This window comes from Rhinatrema bivittatum, chromosome 2 (genome assembly GCF_901001135.1).
Source record: "Rhinatrema bivittatum chromosome 2, aRhiBiv1.1, whole genome shotgun sequence".
NCBI lineage: Eukaryota > Metazoa > Chordata > Amphibia > Gymnophiona > Rhinatrematidae > Rhinatrema > Rhinatrema bivittatum.
Window position 1 is genome coordinate 138,711,654 of NC_042616.1, and position 22,723 is coordinate 138,734,376.

The window sequence follows — 22,723 nt, forward strand, 5'->3', positions numbered from 1 at the left end:
TGAAAGGGTCTTGTCCTCTTCCTTGTACCCAACTCAATATTTGGCCGCCAGTACGAAAGATTTTAAATATGCAGGGGTGGGTATATTACTTGCTCGTGGCTTTGTACATGATGTTCTGCAGGTTGTACGGGATCCTGGGGGGCGCTATGTGCTACTGAAAATCAGGGTGGGCCACCAAGTAATTACCCTGGTTAGCCTTTATGCTCCCAACACGGGTCAGGACGCCTTCTTTATTCAACTTGATGAAGTGCTGACTAACCATGCTGAAGGGGCGCTCATTTTAGGGGGGGATTTTAATGTGACCCATAGCCCTTCTCTAGACAACTCCTCTCAGGCTTCTGCAGTTCCCAAAAAGGTGCAGAAACAGCTTTCCTCCTTCATCTCTCATTGGCAGCTGGGTGATGCTTGGCGTCTGAGATATCCCCATTCTCGATGTTATAGCTATTTCTCTCACACGCACCAACTTTACTCTAGGCTGGACTATTTTCTAGTGGATAAGCAGACGCAAAACTGGGTAACAGACGCAGGTATTGAGCCTATAGTTTGGTCAGACCATGCCCCGGTCTGGCTTCGGTTGCACCTCCATAACAGGGACACGGGGCAGAAATTCTGGCGTTTAAACGAGGGTCTTCTCAAAGAGCCCACCTTTGTGACACAGTTAAGTGACCAGCTCATTACATTTTTTCAAACTAATCTGTCTGACAGTACATCTCCGCCCACCATTTGGGAATGTTCCAAAGCTGTGGCGCGGGGCATAATTATCTCACGTGCGTCCTTTTGTAAACGGGAGAAGGAGAAGCAGCGGCAGGTCCTGTTGACGGAGCTAGCCCATCTATCCCAGTGTCATATGCGTACTCAATGCCCTAGGATTCTCAAACACATGACTGGCATTCGGGATTCTCTTAAGGCCCTTGATGCTGACAAATTAGCTTTTCAATTGGATATTGTGAAGCAACAATATTTTGAGGAAGGTAACAAGGCGGGACGTCTTCTCGCTCGTCGCTTGAAGGCGGTCCTACTCCAGAATCATATCACTAAGATCAAGGATACAGGGGGACAATTAGTTATGTCTTCAGAGGGGATTAGACAATGCTTTACTGATTTTTATGGGCAATTATATAGCGCAGATACCACTATAGAGGATACAGACATAGATATGTACTTACGGGACTTGCCTCTGCCTCATCTCACAGACGCCCAACAGCAGTATCTAGACGCTCCCATCCGGCTCGAGGAGGTCCATCAGGCGATAAAGGCCTTAAAGCCGGGAAAAGCCCCGGGTTTGGATGGCTTAACCGGCAGCTACTATAAAAAACTTTCCTCTGTAGTGGCGGAACCCCTCCTCGAGATGTTTAATTCATTGCGCAGCCCTGCCACGTTGGCGACTAACGCTAATGTAGCTGGTATCACAGTCTTAGCTAAACCGGGAAGGGACCCTATTCATTGTGGGTCCTATCGCCCCATCTCACTCATCAATATAGATTTGAAGATTTTGGCCCGAATACTGGCTGAAAGGTTAAAAGGCATTATTCCCTTACTGGTGCACAATGACCAAGTGGGTTTCATTCCATCACGTATGGCCAGCGATAATATTCGGAAGGTAGTTGACCTTATAGACTATGTTCATCAACATAAGTTATCGGCCGTTTTATTACCTATCGACGCAGAAAAGGCCTTTGACTTGGTCCATTGGCCTTTCCTGTTTCGGGTGTTGGGCTCTATGAATTTTGGAGAGTTTTTTCAAACCTGGATTCAGAAGCTTTATGACAAGCCCAAGCACGGGTCAAAGTTAATGGGGGGTACGGCCCGGTGCTTAATATACAGCGGGGGACCCGACAAGGATGCCCGTTATCACCTATGCTATTTGCCCTTTTTTTGGAACCTTTGGCCATGACAGTCCGTAGGACTGCATCCATTATGGGTGTCCAGTTAGCTGACTTACATTTCAAACTGTCCCTTTTTGCGGATGACATTCTTTTTACTTTAACTAATCCGGCTACATCCCTACAGGGAGTCTCGGAAGCTTTGGAACGGTTCCATAGGGTGTCAGGCTTCACTGTCAATTTCGACAAGTCAGAACTTCTGAATATCACTCTGTCACCTCAGGAAGTAGTGGACATCAAACACAAATTTCCCTTTCACTGGGCTAGCACTTCACTCAAATATTTAGGTGTACACATTGGACCCCGCACGTCACTATTACACTCTCTTAATTATAACTCCCTGTGGAAGAAAATTGATAGAGATATGTTGACGTGGTACAGAGATTCATACTCCTGGCTGGGTAGATTGGCTATCGTCAAAATGGTTATTCTCCCACGCCTTCTGTATTTTTTCTCCACCATCCCCATTTTTATACCTTCCATGTTATTGAAAAAGTGGCAAGCTAAAATATATGGTTACATTTGGCGTAAACGTCCTCCTCGAGTGGCGCGTACAGTCTTGTTTCTACCCAAGAGGGCAGGGGGACTGGGGGCTCCGAACCTCATCTGGTATTATGCAGCAGCGCAGCTCCGCTTTTTGGTAGATTTTTATAATAAAGCTGATATTAAACAGTGGGTTCAATTGGAGCAGAGACAGATAGGGTCCATGCCAATTCAGGCCTTGGCTTGGCAGCCTAGATCCACCTGGCATACGTTGACTCATGTACCCCCGGCTTTGCATACCACCCTCAGGGTATGGAAGGCTTGGAAATCTAAGCTAGTGGGAACTTCGGATTATTTCCACTCTTCTTACCTCTTTCATAATACCCTATTTAAGGGGTGCATGGATAACATTCGCCTAGCGGTATGGGAACAAAATGGGCTTTCCACATTTGGGCAAGTCCTGTTGGGAGGTACTGTCCGGGTTGTTGAGGCTTTACCTGTTTCGGGGCTCCTTGACTCCGGGCAGGTGCTTGCTTATGCGCAAGTGCGCCATTTCCTCCACTCATTGCTTTCTGCTAATCAGGTCCGTTTGTCTAAAACGCTCTTTGAATCTTATTGTGCATACTCCGACAAAATTAAGGGCATTCTTTCTAAAATCTACAAGCTCTTGAATAATCACTCTCCCTACTCAGCCACGCATATTCAGGCGTGGCATAGGGATTTGGGGGAAGAACTATCTAATGAGGATTGGGATCTAATTTTCCTTCAGTTTTCCAAAGTGTCCGTTGCCGCCTCTATTCAAGAACAGTGTTATAAAGTGTTGTATAGATGGCATTTGACTCCAGAGAAACTGCATCGCATGATACCTACGATTTCCCACCTATGCTGGCGGGGATGCGGCCACACTGCTAATTATATTCATGTGTGGTGGCAGTGCCCAAAGGTCACATCCTTTTGGCAGGAGCTTTTTGACTGGCTAGGCACTGTAATACAGGGCTTTAAAGCCCCGAGTGTTCAACATGTTTTGTTGCACGTACCATCTGAGGATTATTCTACATGTACTAATAAATTTCTTAGTCAAGTTTACATTGCGGCCAGGGCAGAATTGGCTAAAGCATGGAAGCTGCCTGATCCGCCATCGAGAGCGGCAGTACTTCACAGGCTACATAGCCAGTATCATTTATCCTACCTGACTGCGGTGAAGCATGACAAACTGAAACCTTTTCAGGTGATATGGCGCCCTCTGATGCTATGGCTGCGGGCTCAGACTACTCCGGCCTAGGGGCTGTCCATCTCGGGGTGGGGAGGGCCAGATGCGCAAACATACCCACCTATATACACCTTTTGATCTTGCTATGCAGCGTAATGGTTGAATGATGACACAGGGACTCGATTATACCTTGATAGGTTTTATTTCAGTCAAGACAGGCAACTTACAGTGTACTTTATATCATGCGGACACCTGGGTATGGGGAGGGGGAGGGGAGGGGGTATAGGGTTGGCATTCTGATAGTACATATGATTGGTTTTTGATATGTCTTTTGCTACGTGGGAGTACATGGCCTCTGTTGTTTTGCACTGTATTCCCCTCTATACCCCATGTACTTGTGGTTGTTTTTCATGTTATATCCTGGATTTATTATTGCGTTATATTCTGTATATGTACTATCTTTCATTCAATAAAAATTATAAATTGAAAAAAAAAAAAAAAAAAAGTGGAGAAGAGCCCACGGAGCCCACGGAGTGGCAGTAGCCACAGAGGCATTCACGGAGCAGGATGCCAGTGGCCAGTAGTTGGTGTTCCACCTTCACGGAGCAGAAGGATGGAGGGCTGCTATCTCCAAAACGCCCCCCCCAAAAAAACAAACAAAAAAATAAAAACAGGGGTGGGTAAGAGTATGGGGTAAGGGTGTGGCCTGCTTGTTACAACGGTTGCCACCCCTAATTGAGCTGGACGTTCACTTGGATGCAGATACGGCGCTGCTCTCTAAACTGGTGGTGGGGTGGAGGGGAATTAGGGCTGGAGGGTACTGGAAGCCAATAGTAACAGGTGGGAGAGAAAAAAAAGGGGGAAAAATGGATAAAGTGCGTAGCTTGCTGGGCAGACTAGATGGGCCGTTTGGTCTTCTTCTGCCGTCATTTCTATGTTTCTATATTCACCTCTTTGGTTTTTCTTAATATGTGACTGAAGAGATCCTAGCAGTGCGTTCGCAATGAAGAACAAGTGATACACAAAGCTGTCCATATTCCATCTGGAAGCCAGTAAGACCTTTATTGCAATGCTAATGAACTGATATTTTCTCTGGGAGCTCAGGTTCCTATGGATCAGGAAATTCTTCCTGGGCCTTAAAACCATATATTACTGAACATGTCCTTACTGGACATATCTCCAGCTCACCCATTGATCCTAAAAGGATCCAGACCACTAGATCCGGTTGATCAGTTTAGGGCTTGTGGATAAGATGCTTCAGTTGTTTGCTCTAAAGCTCACCAGAAGGCCATTATCCCCCAGGATCATGCTTACATGGTGCTACCAGCTCATTCACGTGAAGAACCCAAAGATAGATAAAGGTTTTTTTGAAAAAGGGATGAGTCATGCTCCGAAGAGTAAAAAGGGCAGTAACTTTCAAACCGGTGCACATATGTGTGCATGCTATAGAATAGCCTGGCCATACACACATACGTGCCGAATTTTAAGTGGGTGCATACAAATCCCGCTTCTACCTCGTAAATGGGGGGGGGGGGGATTTTAAAAGGTACGTGTGCTGATGCCATTGCCAGTTTTATCAGTTTGCCTCCAATTTGCCCAGTTAAGGGAGAGGTCTTCCAAACCCTCCTAGTTTCATACACTTCACTCCCCCCAGTTTGCCCCGACCCTTAAAAGCCCACAGATTTGCCTGGTGTTCTTTATTTTTTAGCTTTCACGCCATCCACAGCATAAGTAGTGTTAAGTGGTAAGGGGCCTCGGTGGGCACCGGGGTGCACATGTATTTGCACGCACATACCCAGAAATATCCATGCCCCGCCTAGACCATGCCCACACCCCGCCCCTTTTTGAAATCTTTGGAGATGTGCGCCCTGCAGGAGATACGCATGCATTTGTGTGGCTTTTAAAATCCGCCCGGCGCACCCGAAACTGATTTATTCATGCATTCCTAATTAATGCACGTGCCAGGCTTTTAAAATTCACCTCAAAGTTTTATGCATGTCTACTATAACTTTGTTAAAATAACATGTGTTAGCACTGCCTGGAGAGAAATAAAGCCTGGAGGAATGTTCAAAGATCCCACCTAACACTCTTGCTGCTGCCACTAACATGGCAACAGGGCTTTCTTTAGCATAGAAAAAATATACACCATTTCAATGATTTGCTATTGCTTTGAATGCTCCTCTGTATCCCACAAAAACATGTTTGCCTTCTGAGAAGATTCATTGCCTATACACATTCTGCCATGTTTGAATGGCTATGGTGGCTGAGGGATAGTCACTACAATGGTTCCACTTGACGGCCATGTCACAAATAAACTGGGAGGTCTATATTCAGACACAGGTCAGATGGCAAAGTTAGCCAGATAAACTTATCTGGCTAAATTTGGAGGCATATTCAACAATACAGCCACACTACTGTATATAGCCAGCTAACTAGAATAGTTCTTTGACTCTGAATATCGGAGTAAGTCGGTTAACTTAGCTGGCTAACTCAACTCCTCCCAGTTACACCCCTGGAATGCCCTTCATTTATCCGGCTAAATTCTAGCCCTCTAACTTATTAGCTGGCTAGAATTTAGCCAAACAAAGGCTGAATATAGCTGGGTAAGCCATTTATACAGATAACTATTACGTTATCCATCTAAATGATGTTTGAATGTGGACTTCATCATCGTTTATTTATCTCATGTTTAGCCAGCAAAAGAGTTCAGAGCATGTTATTACAGAATTTGAGTGCACTACACATATAGGGGCGGATTTTAAAAGGAGCGCGAATAGCTTACTTTTGTTTGCGCTCCAGGCGCAAACAAAAGTACGCTGGATTTTAGTAGATACGCGCGGAGCAGCGCGTATCCACTAAAATCCTGGATCGGCGCGCGCAAGGCTATCGATTTTGTATAGCCGGCGCACGCCGAGCTGCGCTGCCTACCCCCGTTCCCTCCAAGGCCGCTCCGAAATCGGAGCGGCCTCGGAGGGAACTTTCTTTTGCCCTCCCCTCACCTTCCCCTCCCTTCCCCTACCTAACCCACCCGCCCGGCCCTGTCTAAACCCCCCCCTTACCTTTGTTGGGGGATTTACGCCTCCCGGAGGGAGACGTAAATCCCCGCGCGCCAGCAGGCCGCTAGCGCGCCGGGACGCGATCTGGGGGCGGGTCCGGAGGGCGCGGCCACGCCCCCGGGCAGCCCCGGGCCGTAGCCACGCCCCCGGGCCCGCCCCCGGAACGCTCCGGACACGCCCCGAAAACGCCGCGCGGTTCAGGCCCGCCCCCGACACGCCCCCTCCGAAAACCCCGGGACTTACGCGAGTCCCGGGGCTCTGCGCGCGCCGGTAGGCCTATGTAAAATAGGCTTACCGGCGCACAGGGCCCTGCTCGCGTAAATCCGCCCAGTTTTGGGCGGATTTACGCGAGCAGGGCTCTGAAAATCCGCCCCATAAAGTATAACAACAATTGAACCCCATTCAAATAAACCCCTAGATTCAACAAAATGCTATAATTTTGCATGGATAACGCCCGCAATAAGAAAAAGGGGCATGTTTATGATAATTTTAGAATTACCGAACCATGTTAGCACTTCACATAGGTAGTGTACTCTCGACCTAGCTTGTTGCATCCTCTATCTAACTGCTATCAAGCTAGCTCAAGAGTACAATGTACAAATCTTTGTGTACCTTTCATCACTCCAAATCACACAAAATCTTCACTGATGTCTGCTATGCTGTTCGTACCTCTGATTGTGCATATAAAACTGCCCCCAAACCCTAGCCCACCACCAAAAACTCATCCCAAGTTCAGAATGACCCCTCTTACAGTGGTATAAAAAGTTGACTAATATGTGTGCATCCCCAGAGGCTCTCTACCCCTCTGCCTGCCTGAAATGGGATTTACGATCTTTATCGCAAATCCCGTTTAGGCCATAATGCACAGCATAGCGCCAGAGAAAAGGTGTAGTTATTTCCGGCGTTAAATCCCATGATAGCTTGCATAACGCTATCACACACAGCGTTAAGCACACCTCATTTTCATTTACTCCTCCCATTTGACTAATTTTTAAAATTTGCATATGCATCTCGCAATGCGTTATTTATTGCATGTGTTATGGTGGGCGTTAGGGCCCTGACGCCCTCGATAAGGCCTTAACATGATTTCAAAAATGACCTCCTTAGTTGGCTGAATTCTAGCCACCTAATTTATTAACTGGCTAGAATTTAGTCGGTTAAGTGCCGAAATCTTTATTGAGCCAGATAACTTCTGAATTGTCCGGCTAAATGCTTTTGAATATGGACCTCGAGATTGCCAGAAAATAGAAATAACTCAAACTACCCTTGTAATATAATCTGCGATTCACTTGTATTTTCTGGCAATCTCATTTTTTACTCTGACCTGCTCATTTTCTTTGGAGCTGAGGAAAGGAGTGTTAACTTCCAAAAGCTAGTCAAGAAAACGTATTAGGTTAGACTAATAAAAATGTATCACGTTTTTATGTTTGTCTGTTGGCCTTTATTTCCACACAGTCAGAAGGGAAATAAGCATGTCTTGGGAAGAAAGAAAGCATTCTTTTGGTAGATGCCTAGGTGAGAAAATGGCATACCTGATAAAAAGATGAAAATAAAGTACTGAGCTGAAGAAGCAAGATAAGAGGTTGCCTCAGTAATTGGCAAATCATCTTCATGTCTTCTAAAGTCCCTGTGTTGATTATCAGGAAACTACAGTAATCTAGTCATATGGCAGGACTGCTGCCCGGCACTTCTGCATAAACTAATGTCATGACTGTCTCGCCTGTTTTGTCACCTAGAATAAACATCTGGCAAACACACTTTTGTTGGCTATGGATATATGTTCTGTAAATCTTTAGTACTGAAAGGAAAACTGTTCAACCGATAGCCAATTCTTTCTTTTTTATAGCTTGCATAGCATTTACACAAGGTTGGATAAGAAACATGACAACCAGTACCAGGGGCATCTCACACACAGTCACTTCAAATGGGAATATTTTATCGTTTGAAAGCTATCCAAGAACTTTGAAAGCTATTGAATTTCAATTGAAAGAAAAAATAAATTTACCTGTTTTACTTCCTGAAGCCAGCACTCCACACAATGGTGGGCACTCAGTATCGTAGCAGCAAATATCACATTTTTCTTATTTCCATTTCTATTCCTTTCATTACTCTATTTTCATTTCTATTTTTAATGATTATATACAAGATGCATCAATTTAATATTTTAAAGTGTAATTGTATGCTTCTAGTCAATTACTGCAGTTAAATTCCATTTATGTAAACCAAGAATTTGTTTGTAAATGGTAACATCCTGCTTCTTTCCCATGTTTGGCCATCTTCAAATACTTCGTCATTCTTCCAAGGTCTGATGAAAAGTATTCTGGATTTACAGAAGATGGAGTCACCAAAAGATGCTTCATTAACATTCATGGACCAGTCCACAAAATAAAAACATAAGAAGTGCCAAAACTGGGCCAGACTAATAATCCATCGAGCCCAGCATTCTGTCTCCAACAGTGACAAATCTGGGTCACTTACAAGTGTCTGTCAGATGCTAAATAGGAAAACCCATTCCATGTTTCTTAATGCTAGAAACCCGCCATGGAGACACCTAAAGCTATCAGGTAAAATAATTGTTATTGGATGCTTTTATTCATTTCTCAGCATCCTCAGACATGCACACTGTATATTTAATCCTGCCTCTGGCTAGAATGTCTCTGGAAGATCCCTTGCCACAGACGTAAAGGACGGTGCTGCTTTCGGAGCCGGTTCTTCTATTAGGCAAACTAGGCTGTTGCGTAGAGGGCCAAAAAGTGGGGGGCAGCAAAGTCCTGCCAGCACGAGGTCCAGAAGGGTGCTGTGCCAAAGTCAATGCTGCCATAAAAGGAAGCACTGTGCTGGAGCCACTCTGCTGGAGCTGCGCCAACAGGAGGAGAGGCGCCTGACCAACGGTTTTCCCTAGGGTGCCAAATATTCTTGCATCGGCTCTGGCTGCTTTGCCCCCTCACAGTGCCCTTAGGCTTTTATGCTCCTCTCATAGTATCTTGAGGTGTTCATACCTCTGGGTTGCTTTGTCCCTTTCACAGTGGCTGGAAGTAGGGCATTCTTATCACTATTCTTCCTGCTTTACACTACTCACAATGCCTTGAGTCTGCTTTTCCCCTTTTACAATGCCTTGGACATTCCACGATGTTATTTGTTTTGCTTTGCTTCTTATACAGGGGCGGATTTTAAGAGCCCTGCGCGCCGGTGCGCCTATGTTCAATAGGCCTACCGGCACGCGCAGAGCCCCGGGACTCGCGTAAGTCCCGGGGTTTTCCGAGGGGGGGGGTGTCAGGGGCGTGTCGGGGGCGGGGCCGAGCGGTGCGCCGTTTTCGGGGCGGGACGCGGCGTTTCGGGGGCGGGCCCGAGGGCGTGGTTTCAGCCCGGGGCGGTCCGGGGGCATGGCCGCACCCTCCGGAACAGCCCCCGGGTTGCGTCTAGGCGCGCCAGCGGCCCACTGGCGCGCGGGGATTTACTTCTCCCTCTGGGAGGCGTAAATCCCCCAACAAAGGTAGGGGGTGGGTTTAGACAGGGCCGGGGGGGGGGGGGTGGGTTAGGTAGAGGAAGGGAGGGGAAGGTGAGGGGAGGGCGTTAGCGAATTCCCTCTGAGGCCGCTCCGATTTCGGAGCGGCCTTGGAGGGAACGGTGGCAGGCTGCGCGGCTCGGCGCGCGCCGGCTACACGGAATAGGCAGCCTTGCACGCGCCGATCCAGGATTTTAGCAGCTACGCGCGTATCTACTAAAATCCCGCGTACTTTTGTTTGCGCCTGGAGCGCCAACAAAAGTACACGAACGCGCCGTTTTTGAAAATCTACCCCACAGTGTTTTGGGGTGTTTCTACCACTGTTGATGCTGCGTTGCCCCTCTCATGGTTTCTTTGGGTGTTCATGCCTCTTTTTGGACTTCTATGTCTCTTTCATGATGCCTTGGGGGTTTTCATGCCACTGCTGGTACTCCTTTGCCCTGTCACAATACCTTGTAGAGTTCTTATCAATGTTTGTTATGTTTTGCCTTTCTCATATTGTCTTGGAGTGTTTATGCCACTGTTTGTGTCACGTGTCTCCTCTTAGTGTCCTGGAGTGCTGCTCACTCTGCTGCTGATGCCTGCTTGCAAGTTTAATTAAATTTGCATAGAAAACCCTAATGTCAGGATGCATTCCTTCCTCTTTGACTTTAATGGAAACAAATGAAACAATATAAGGAATTAAATGATTTAACTTGGGAACTAAAATTAACCAAATGAATTGAAATAGCAAGAAACTGAAATAATGAACCGAAAATTTGTTCCATGTACACCCATAATCAACAGTAACGGAGACATCAAGCTTCCATTGTTGATTCTACAGTCTCTGAATGGCTGCCTATGAGCTTCAGCACATCCAGTATCCTTGCACAGATCAGGAAAGGCTGTGGTGAGAAAGTGCTTTGATTTAATAGCTTGCTTTCACAATGATGTAACTGTTATGATGAATTAGTTTGATTAGCCCTGCCATGATGGGCAAAGCCTAATGTGTGACTACAAGAGTATTGGAGTCCCATGAGAGAAGACCCCTTGGGTATCTTCTGCATTGATACAGCCCTTGTGTACAGCAGGTCACACTGCATTTTCCATTTTCTGTGCTGGACTGCTCTCAACAATAAAGATGTGAACTTTCAGGGTATGTAAGTTTTGAAGCAGAATGCTGATTTTTCTAAGAGAAAGGTTTCCTTTGCCATTTGAGCAATCAAGGTTGTACTTATAAGAACCAAGAGAGCTGTTTTAAGGAAACGTTAAAATGCATAGATATAAATAGTTTTGTTTCTTCTTGCTAGCTGTATATTAACTTCTAGGACTGCTTCATACTTTCCTAAGGTAGAGAAGTTTTCTTTCATTTAATGAATACAAGAAGTTTTAAATGTTTCTTACAAGCATACTTAGTAACATAACAATGACAGAAGAAAAAGACCAGATGGCCCATGAAGTCTGCCCAGCAAGTTTCTTATGGAAGTATTTGCTGCTCCGAGCAGGATACTCCTGTGTTTCTCTCATGGGTAGTAACTGCGGCTCCATGCAGGATATCCCAGGATATCCCAATGCCTTATAAGGGTAGTAATATTTACAATCAAACCAAGCAACTGTCAAACCCATAAATTTTTACTGGGTGAGGAGCCTTCTTGGTAATTCAGACAATGCTGCTTGATGTTCTTTGCGTTGGGACTAGGCTGGAGAAGCCATCCTGTGCTTTTTCCTTTATGTATGCGTGTCAGCACTCTAGACCATAAAGGTCAGAGCCCATGTTGGTTGTTGTCTGTATCCAATTCCCCTTTATCACTTCCCCTCACTCCCTCCACCCCCGCCATTGAAGCAGGAAGTTATGCTACAATTGTGTCAAAAGCATCAAGGCTATTGATTGAGGGCAGTAATCCCCATGCCTTCTGTTAAGGGTATTAATTACCACTCTGTGCAGGTTACCCCCATCCCTCTCTTCTTCATTTCCATCCTTTAGCCATTAGGGATTCACAGTGTTTATTCCATGCCCCTTTGAATTCTTTGACTGTTTTCTTCTTCACCATCTTCTCCAGAAGGACATTTCAAGCATCTACTACCTGCTCCATGAATAAATATTTCCTGTCGTTGGTTCTGAGTCATCCCTTCGTGACCTCTAGTTCTATTGTTTCCTTTCTGAGAGAAAAGGTTCAAAGTTTGTGTATCATAAACATTTTTCAAGTATCTGAATATATGTATCATATCTCCCCTGCATCTCCTATCTTCCAGGGAATACATATTTAGATCCTTGAGCTTCTCGTCATAAGTCTTCCGATACAGAACCCACACCATTTTGGTCACCTTTCTCTAGACCACCTCCATCCTGTTATTGCGTCCGTCGCTGCTAGACGCCCTCACTCCGCTCTCTTTACCTCTGTGGCGACTCCCTCTAGGTCTGATGGATGGTTAGCTGCCGCGGAGTCTTCTTGCCGTCTCCCGCCGGCGTCCCCAGACCGGTACGACGCTGTGGATCCGCCATGTTCCTGATGATGTAGTGCTTGCGCGCACGCTCCGATTGATGTACCAGCAAGTGCGCGAACCTCAGGGGTGTCCCCCTGAGATGACGTCATCCGCTTCCAATATAAAAGGTCTCAGTATTCGCTATCGAATCGAGTGAGCAAGGGGGATTGCTTCGGCTTTACTCCCAAGCTATTCTGCCTCCACGGACTTACCAGGGGTACCCACTCCTCGGGGGCCTCACTCTCTTTTCTTTATTTCAGATTGCAGATAGGAACCGGTACTCGCTCTTCGAAGGCCCATGTTCCTGAACACTCTGAAGATTCTCTACTGCCTGGAAGCTATCGCAGATACAGACATTTGTGAGTTACCATCGTTCTCTCAGAGCTTTCCCTGGAACCAGGTACTCGCTCCTCGAGGGCCTAACCCTTTCCAGCTACTGAGCTTCCTAAAGACCTTATGTGAGTTTTGTCATCCAGTTCTGGCTATGAACACAGCATACCCTGTCTACTCACTATCTATAGTTTCTCTACAGCTCAGCAACCCTGGGATCTCTGTTCCAGTACCTGAGGGACTTCAGCCCTGCCGGGCATATTAGCTCACTACTGCCACCTCTGGTGGTTCTTCTAATCTGTCTAATAAAAGAATTATCTGTCTCCCTGTACTCAAGCCTAGCCGGTGGTCCATCTCAGGATATCCTCCTGGGGGCGCAGTCATCTGCCATCAGCCCAAGGATCCACCTATCTACATTCCTCTACAGCTGAGTGCCCTCTCCAAGCACTCTGCTGGTATCAGATTGCTACTCCTTCTCCATCAGGAGTCTTCAGCAACAGATTCATAACAGATTGCTACTCCGCATTCTAAACCCTAACAGATTGTTTACTACTCCCTCTACAGGAGTGAGCATATCAGATTGCTAACTCCTCCTTCCACAGGAGCAGATTCATTACAGATTGCTAACTCCTCCCTTCCTCAGGAGCCAAAGCATAACAGATTGCTAACTCCTCCCTTCCTCAGGAGCCAATTCATAACAGATTGCTAACTCCAGTGGATCCAGTTTTAAATTGGAGAAGCAGTACTCCTGGGAATTCAGCTTAAGGTATGGGATGTCAGTAACCCCATGGACCCGGCACACCTCTCCGCCTTGCAGGCTATACTGGGCCTTGCTCAACGCATCTCAGAACAGCAAGAAACCTTGGAGAAACTTACTGCAGCATTCCATCAGCTTCACACACAGAAAATACAAGGCACAGCTTCTACCCAAGAAGGTCAGTTACAGGAGGTAACTTTAAAGACTGCTGTTCTACTGGCTGCTCCTATTCGCTTCTCCGGAGAACTCCAGAAGACGCGGGGCTTTTTGAACCAGTGCAGCATGCCTTTCACCTTACAGCCTTCATTGTTTCCCATGGGCCTCTCTAAGACCACCTACATCCTGTCATACTTGGATGGAAGAGCCTTGTCGTGGGCATCTACCTTGTGGGAACGCAAGGACCCCATTTTGCAGGACATAGAAGGATTTATGGACTTGTTTAAATCCGTTTTTGATGACCCTGCTCGGATGTCTGTGGCTGGGTTTGCTTTAGTGGACTTGAAGCAAGGCAACAAATCATTGGCTGAATTTGCCATAGAATTCAAGACTCTTGCAGCGGAACTTCGCTAGGACCTCAGATGTCTCAAGACTCTCTTCTGCAGAGGCCTGGATACCCACTTGAAAGACGAGCTAGCCACTCGCCAGACACCTGACTCGCTGGAAGAATTGATCGCCTTAGCTACTCGGATTGATTGTTGGCTCTGAGACAAGGTGAAGGAACTCCGGCCTAAGGTGTTAACTGGGTTGAAACAGGCAAGTACCCCTGCACCTCAGATGGGTCCAGCAATTCCTGCTGTTGATACAGATGAACCGATGCAACTTGGTCATGGTCACTTGACCTCAAAGGAGAGAAGACTTCGGAAGAAACGCAGCCTGTGCATGTACTGTGGTCAGGTCGACCATGATGTCTCTGAATGCCCCATTTTGTCCGGGAAACGGATGGACTCAAGTCTGGCGGGAAGACTGTTCTTGGGCCTTACCGCATCCTCTCCTCCACTCTCCCAGTCTCCCTGACCTATGGACCAGTCACGGTTCAGACTCCTGCCCTGGTGGACTCAGGGGCAGGAGGCAACTTCATTACTAGAAGTTTAGTGGAATACTTGAGGATCCCTCTCATCAAATTGAAAGATCCACTACTGTTGTCTTCCATTCACGGGGAGCCCTTGCCGGGCGACGTGACTTGCGAGATTGTATCAGTTACACTTCGCACCGGAGCACTCCATACAGAAATAATCTCCTTCTTTGTACTAGAAAAGGCCATGCAGCCTATCGTCCTGGGGTTACCCTGGCTGCAAGTGCACCCGGACTCCTGCCTGCCTCGCTTCCCGAGGCTTTCTTCGGAACTTCTACTCATTCTTCAGCCGCTGTGAGTACCACACTGTGGACCCCTGCTTGTGTCATCTATGTGGGACCTCTTTCCAGTGTACCCCGCTCTGTGGACCATTGCCGTGACGACTCGAGGAACCCTCGCCGGTGTACCCCACTCTGTGGACCACTACCGTGATCTCCCACTGAGGAACCCTCTTGAGTTTCATTACTACGGACCCAGTGTAACTACAGTAACTAACATACTCCAGCACCCCCGCTCCTTGGGTAGTGTCGCAGCTATTGCCTGACTCCAGCCTTCCGAGCTGAGCCTGATAGCAGTGTTGGCACTGCCGCTCCGTGGCCCGCCTCTGGGGGATCACCCTCTGTTTCTCCATCTACACATCTGCTGTATATCATCCCGCAACCTAGACTCCGCCTCCCAATGGAGAGGCTCAGCAGGGCTCCTCCCCCTGGGGCGGTACCACCTCTCATCTCGGCCAAAGGGCCCACACACTTACTATTCCTAACATTCATAAGCCTCTTATGTGAGATTGTTCCAAAAGTAGATCACATACAACACTCTTCCTTGATTCAATTCTCAAATCACACAATCAAAAAAATCAATAAGACTGGTCTAACAGGACCTTCTCCTAGTACATCATACTGTCTTGGATCCAACAAGCCACCTGATTGTAGATAGTTCACTATCTTTTCCTTCAGCAGAGTCTCCATTAATTTTGCCATCACTGAGGTGAGACTAACTGGCCTATAGTTTCCAGCCTCCTCTCAGCTACCACCCTCGTGAAGAGGCACTACAACCACACTTCTCCAATCTCTTGGCACCACTCCCATTTAAAGGGATCTATTGAAAAGGTCTTTCAGAGGACCTACCAGCCCATCTCTGAACTCCCTCAGTATCCTGGGATGTAGCTCATCTTTAATCAGATCTTTCTCCAGTTCTTCTGTTTGAGGAGGAGGCCTGTAGATCACATCAGTAAAAATGGAAGCACCATCTTCTTTTTTCAGGATGGTCCATAATGCTTCTTCTCTACCCCATGTCCCTTGCAATTCAGTTGCTTGAATACTATTTTTTCTATGCAACAAAATAACTGCTATTATGTTGTAACCCGTAACATTTGATATAAAACAACACTCACAAAACGCTACTGGAACGCTGAGAATTATTCCAAATATTCCAAATCAATTTTTAGATTAAATATATATTTTTTTTATCAAGGTAAGGACCTCATATAATATCACTGAGAGAAGAAGAATCCGTACTCACATTCTTTAGTGGTAATTTCCACAATGTGATTTGTATGGCATATCGTTTTTGCCCTCAAATATTTATAATCATTGGTCCAACCTTTAGTTTTTGATATTTTTTGTAAACAAGCAATATTTCTTAAATTTGTTATCTTTGTGTGCTTTAACGTTATAAAACAAAATAGCACTTATCGAGTAAAGGAAAGCTGGATTGTAGCCAACGCATGCGTTGGCTACAATCCAGCATGTGTTGGCTACATGCGTTGGCTACAATCCAGCTTTCCTTTATTCGAAAACCTTCTCCGGAAGAGTATTTCCCCAACATACTCTTTAGTAAACACCGAACCGAAGAAATCATTTAATCTTTCCGTGATGGCCTTATCTTCTCTAAGTGCCCCTTTAACCCCTCGATCATCTAATGGTCCAACTGACTCCCTCACAGGCTTTCTGCTTCAGATATATTTTAAAAAGTTTTTACTGTGAGTTTCTGCCTCTACGGCGAACTTCTTTTCAAATTCTCTCTTAGCCTGTCTTATCAATGTCTTACATTTAACTTGCCAACGCTTATGCATTATCCTATTTTCTTCTGTTGGATCCTTCTTCCAATTTTTGAATGAAGATCTTTTGGCTAAAATAGCTTCTTTTACCTCCCCTTTTAACCATGCCGGTAATCATTTTGCCTTCGTTCTACCTTTTTTAATGTGTGGAATACATTTGGACTGTGCTTCTAGGATGGTATCTGTTAACATTGACCACGCCTCTTGCACACTTTTTACCTTTGTAGCTGCTCCTTTCAGTTTTTTTCTTACAATTTTTCTCATTTTATCAAAGTTTCACTTTTGAAAGTTTAGCACGAGAACTGTAGATTTGCTTACTGTCCCCCCCTTCCAGTCATTAAATCAAATTTGATCACATTATGATTACTATTGCCAAGCGGCCCCACCACTGTTACCTCTCTCACCAAATCCTGTCCTCAACTGAGAATTAGATCTAAAATTGTGCATTCTCTTGTCAGTTCCTGGACCAATTGCTCCATAAAAATGTCATTTATTCCATCCAGGAACTTTATATCTCTAGCATGTACCAATGATACATTTACCCAGTCAATATTGGGGTAATTGAAGTCTCCCATTATTACCTCACTACCAATTTAGTTAGCTTCCCTAATTTCTCTTAGCATTTCACTATCATTCTCACCATCTTGACCAGGTGGATGGTAGTATACTCCTATCACTATAGTCTTCCCCGACACACAAGCGATTTCTACCCATAAAGATTCAATTGTGCATTTAGTCTCATGCAGGATGTTTATCCAGTTGGACTCTATGACATCCTGGACATAACGCGCCACACTGCCTCCCGGGTGCTCCTCTCTGTCATTGCGATATAATTTGTACCCCGGTATAGCACTGTCCCCCCTATGATAAAAGACTAAAGAGGTTAGGACTTTTCAGCTTGGAGAAGAGATGGCTGAGGGGGGATATGATAGAGATGTCCTCCTTCCACCATGTTTCTGAGATATGATAGAGATGTCCTCCTTCCACCATGCTTCTGAGATGCCAATTAAGTCTATGTCATCATTCACTGCTATACATTCTAATTCTCCCATCTTACTTCTTAGACTTCTGGCATTAGCATACAAACATTTCAAAGTTTATTTTTTGTTTGTGTTTTCATTCTGCTTTCTAATTGATAGGGATAAGTTGGAATTTTTTAGCTCAGCTGAGTTTTTAGTTACAGGCACTTGGACTACTTTTCTTATTATTGGAACCTCACTGCCGGGATGCCCTAATTCTAATGCATCATTAGTATCCTTTGAAGATACCTCTCTCTGAACCATGTGCTGCTGAGCGACTGTCGGCTTTCCCCTTTGTTCTAGTTTAAAAGCTGCTCTATCTCCTTTTTAAAAGTTAGCGCCAGCAGTCTGGTTCCACCCTGGTTAAAGTGGAGCCCATCCCTTCGGAAGAGACTCCCCCTTCCCCAAAACGTTCCCCAGTTCCTAGCAAAACTGAATCCCTCTTCTTTGCACCATCATCTCATCCACGCATTGAGACTCCGGAGCTCTGCCTGTCTCTGGGGACCTGCGCGTGGAACAGGAAGCATTTCAGAGAGCGCTACCCTGGAGGTTCTGGATTTAAGCTTTCTACCTAAGAGTCTAAATCTGGCTTCCAGAACCTCCCTCCCACATTGTCCTGTCGTTGGTGCCCACATGTACCATGACAGCCGGCTCCTCCCCAGCAGGGTCTAAAATCCTATCTAGGTGACGCGTGAGGTCCGCTACCTTCACACCAGGTAGGCATGTTACCAGGCGATCCTCACGCCCACCAGCCACCCAGCTGTCTACATTCCTAATAATCGAATCACCGACTATGACGGCCGACCTAACCCTTCCCTCCTTCAGTTTTCTGTTTGCCTCCAAGATGCAAACTTTATTACCATAATGGTGGAGCTTCATAATCAAGGCTCTAGAATGGCCATTTTCTGCAGAGGCAGGCACCATAATCCTGTGCACTCAATCTATCCACAGCAGGCCAATTTTGTTTTCCAACTTAACCTTTTAGGTACCAACGTTCCACAAATGGAGCATTTTTCATATACTTTTAATTACTTGTAAATTTTTTTATACCATATTTGGGTCTAGTTAACTAAGATATGTAAAAAGGGGCATCAGGAAATAATTCCTTCAATGAGCAGGATCTAAAAGCTTAATTGTGTCTGGCATCCACTTTGCCAAGAATCCTACTAGATCTATTCCTTCAACTTTCTCTGGTAAGCCTACTACTTGTAGGTTGCTGCACCTGGGCTTATTTTCAATATCATTTTTTTTCTCAGCCATCTTTTAATGTGCATGTTCCATAACATCCAGTCACTTTTGGGTAGCCGTTAAGGATATTACAAGTTCTTCCACTCTTTCAGAGATGGTATCAATCCTCACATTCGCTTTTCCCACTATAGAAACAAGTTGTGCCACCCTATCCACCACCAACTCTAATTTGGTGTTGAGGTTGGAATTTTTTCCCTGATCTACTGCATACCTGCCTTCACTGCCTCCACCATCTCAAGGCCTTGTCCTCCCGACATCATGTCCTCCAAAGCAACCACCTTATCAGTCATTGGTTTCCTGCTCAATTTTTTCAACTGGAATATGTGTTCTCCCCACATCAACGGGAGCAACGTCTTAGCATTTTTATCAGCTATGTCTGATCAAAAATTGTGTAAATAAGAGGTCAGAAAACTATAAATTAATTTGCAGGAGTGGGAGTCGGTCTAACACACAGTCACCCGCTATTTATTTATTTATTTATTTAGAAACTTTTATATACCGGTATTTGTGGGGACATCATACCGGTTCACATAGTAACTGAAAAGATTGGAAAATACATTGCAACAGGGGAATGTAACTGGGCGGGGGGAAGAACAGAAAGGCAGTAGGAAGGATAGGAGAACAAGAAGGTAATAACCAAAACAATTTACAATGAAAGTCTCCTTAATATAAGGAGGTCACCTGAAAGGGGACTGCGAGGGGGAGTGGAAGGAGTTATTCTGTGTAAGCATGGTTGAACAGGAGAGTTTTTAATTTCTTTTTGAATTTAAATGCACAGGGTTCAAGTCGCATGTGGACAGGTAGTGTATTCCAGAGAACGGGCCCGGCAATAGAGATGGCACGGTCTCGGGTGGAGGAGAGATGTGCCAGTTTCAAGGATTGAAAGGATGGAAACATCCCATGACTTATACCATTATTTTTCATAAGCATACTTTGCTAGTGGGTAATTTTCAAAGCCGTTCATGTGAGCTTTTTCTGAGTAATAAACAGCTGTTCTAAAACTGATTTGGACTGAATTTGCATGAAAGTATGCATGTAACCCAGTTTCACACATATGTTTACTCACACTGAGAGGCTTTCTGGAGGATGGAGTTGTGACTTACACACATACTTTAATTTTAAAAAGTATGCTCATGCCCTGCCAATTACTTGAGGATATTCCAAACAAACTTATGAGTAGAAGTTTGTTTTGAAAATACTTGGTAAAATCTGCTTGTACAATGTGGGCTATCATGCAATTACCATCCCTACGGATTGGTAGAGGCTGACTCTGTGAATCTGATGAATTGCCTAATGCTTCAGTGACACTCCACTTTTTGATGGCAATTTTAAAAGTCATTTACCTGGGTAAAGTATCCTAGCTGAAAACTGCCAACCTCACATACAGATAAAAATACACATAAGGGCTCATGATGTGCATCCTTGTACTCACATTGAAAAAGGGAAGTTCCTTTGAGCTGGAGGAAAAAAATATCCTACACAAAAGAGCAGGTGCAAAGCACACAGACAGTTTTAATATGAAAATTATGAGACCATTTTCAAAGTGCAAACACCTATGTGATTTCCTTTTGAAAATCTGGGTAAAATACATATATTAAAACCACTTATTTAGCTTGAAAATATACAGGGTGGCCCACCCTGTACAACTCTTTGAAAACTGCCTTCTTTATATGTTTAACGCTAGATGCAGAACTCTGACCTTAGACCTGCAACTGCATACCTTTGAAAATTTAGTTCTGCATGTACTAGTTATCATCAATTTTCATGGAAATTCCTTGGGAACAGTATTTCTATTATACCGTAGTTGCCCAGATGACAACAATGAATAATAATTCTTTTTATAGTTAATTGTTCAAATTCAGATTCCAAATTGCACTTGTTTTTCCTGTGCTGTTCATTTTGTCTGCATTCCAAAACCAGTGGAGCTAAAGTTTGTTGCACACAGGTAATCAGCCCAAAGATTCTGCTTAAGGCTTGAGATAAATGATATGCAAATTTAAAGCATTTTGTAATACTTTATTTTCTTTTCAAATACCAGTTTTTAATTAGCGCATGTTAAAAAAAGAAAGCAATCTTCCTTTGCATTCTGTGTTTTGAAAATGACCATTGCATCTTTTTTTTGTTGTAACTGCCACTCTGCCAGCTTTTTGTTTTGTTCCCTCTCAGTTTTTTCTTGGCTATTTGGTAACTTGAATAACTCAGATATGCAGAGACATATTCTACAATACTTTGAAATATAATAAAACTGTGGAACTTACTGGGAAATACAAGAGAAGGGATCCAAAAAGGATGGTCTCCAGTAAAACAAGACCTGATGCTCTGATGCTCTAGAAAAAAAGAAATATAAAAGGCTTGGCATCAAATGAGTTCCTACAAAACAAATAAATACATACAAGTATTCTTAAATTGTGTAATAAAATCTTAATCTCTAAAAATGTCACTATTGCCCAGTGTTTACATATAATTTGGATGGACTTAAGGACTCAGTGTATGACTGAAGCTTTAACCTTCCCAACCAGAAATCATGTGCCTTTATTTTTTTACAGCGAGAGAGCTGGAAAAGGTCTTTCATTACCACAAAAAGTGTTAGATCAATAGTTCTTTTGCTTGAAATCACATAAAACAACCCGACTCTGCAGTGACAATATGAAAAATGCAGGCTGCCATTTGTTATTGTTATTGCTTCCCTCCTCAAACACAACTCATTTCATGATTTCTTCCCAAATGTGGAGAATGATTCTTGCAAGCTATTCTAAACCAAACAAGAATGGCTTGGAATGCTAGGATGAGAATTATGCTTTTCAGCTGGCTGATGCCCAGCATTCTACTTACATTTAAGATACATTATTCATTAGGCAATGCCTTAAACATAGAAACAAAATACAATGACATCTAAAGGCTCAAAAAAGCATCTAGGGCATAAGCATGTGCACAGGCAAAAATACATTGTTTCAGTTTATTTGCTTCATATTTTGCAGTCATTCATTTGGTTTATTTCAAACAAAAAATGTGTTTCATTCATTCATTTGTTTTCCATTAAAGTCATCGGGGGAAGCAATGCAGCCTATTTTGGGCTCCCAAATTGGTGTTTTCTAATCATTTCTAATGAAACTGGTGGGCAGATATAATCAGAAGGGTGAAGGCACACAGCAAAGAAGCAGCAAGAGTGACCAGAACACCCCAAGGCTCCAAAATAGGGGCAAAGGGACACCCCCCCCCCATTTCAAGGTTGCATGAGGGAGGCAAAGTGGCACCATGTGGGGCACAAAGAGTTGAAGGCACTGTGAAGAGGGAACAAAGCACCATAAAAGGCAGGAAAACCCCCAAGGAAGTGACAGGGTCAAAGCAATATTAAGAGTAGCATAAAGATCCCAAACGCAGGAACCCAGAATAGCAAGAACACCCCAAGGCTTCAAATGAGGGGCAATGGGAACCAATCAAATTGTTACAAATCCTAAGCAGAAAGAAGCCAGAGGAAATTCCTGGAATAGGTCTGATGCTATTTCCATTTGGCATCATTAGATGAAAGAGTTGACTTTTTAGGTTTGGGGTTACTCTTCCCCTTTCCTGTCTATAATCTGATTCTTAGCTTTGTCACTAACATCTGCCTCCTCCAGCTGCTCACTGGAGGCTAAAAT

The 22,723-nt window shown here is 44.6% G+C and overlaps 1 protein-coding gene across 1 annotated transcript in view; it reads right to left on the minus strand.

Annotated features, from left to right (window-relative positions):
• The window catches only part of GPR158 (G protein-coupled receptor 158), a 654,347-nt gene that overhangs the window by 192,896 nt on the left and 438,728 nt on the right, over window positions 1-22,723 (minus strand). Inside the window, 1 exon segment of the mRNA XM_029587041.1 lies at window positions 21,344-21,412. Coding sequence (XP_029442901.1) covers window positions 21,344-21,412 — 69 coding nt within the window.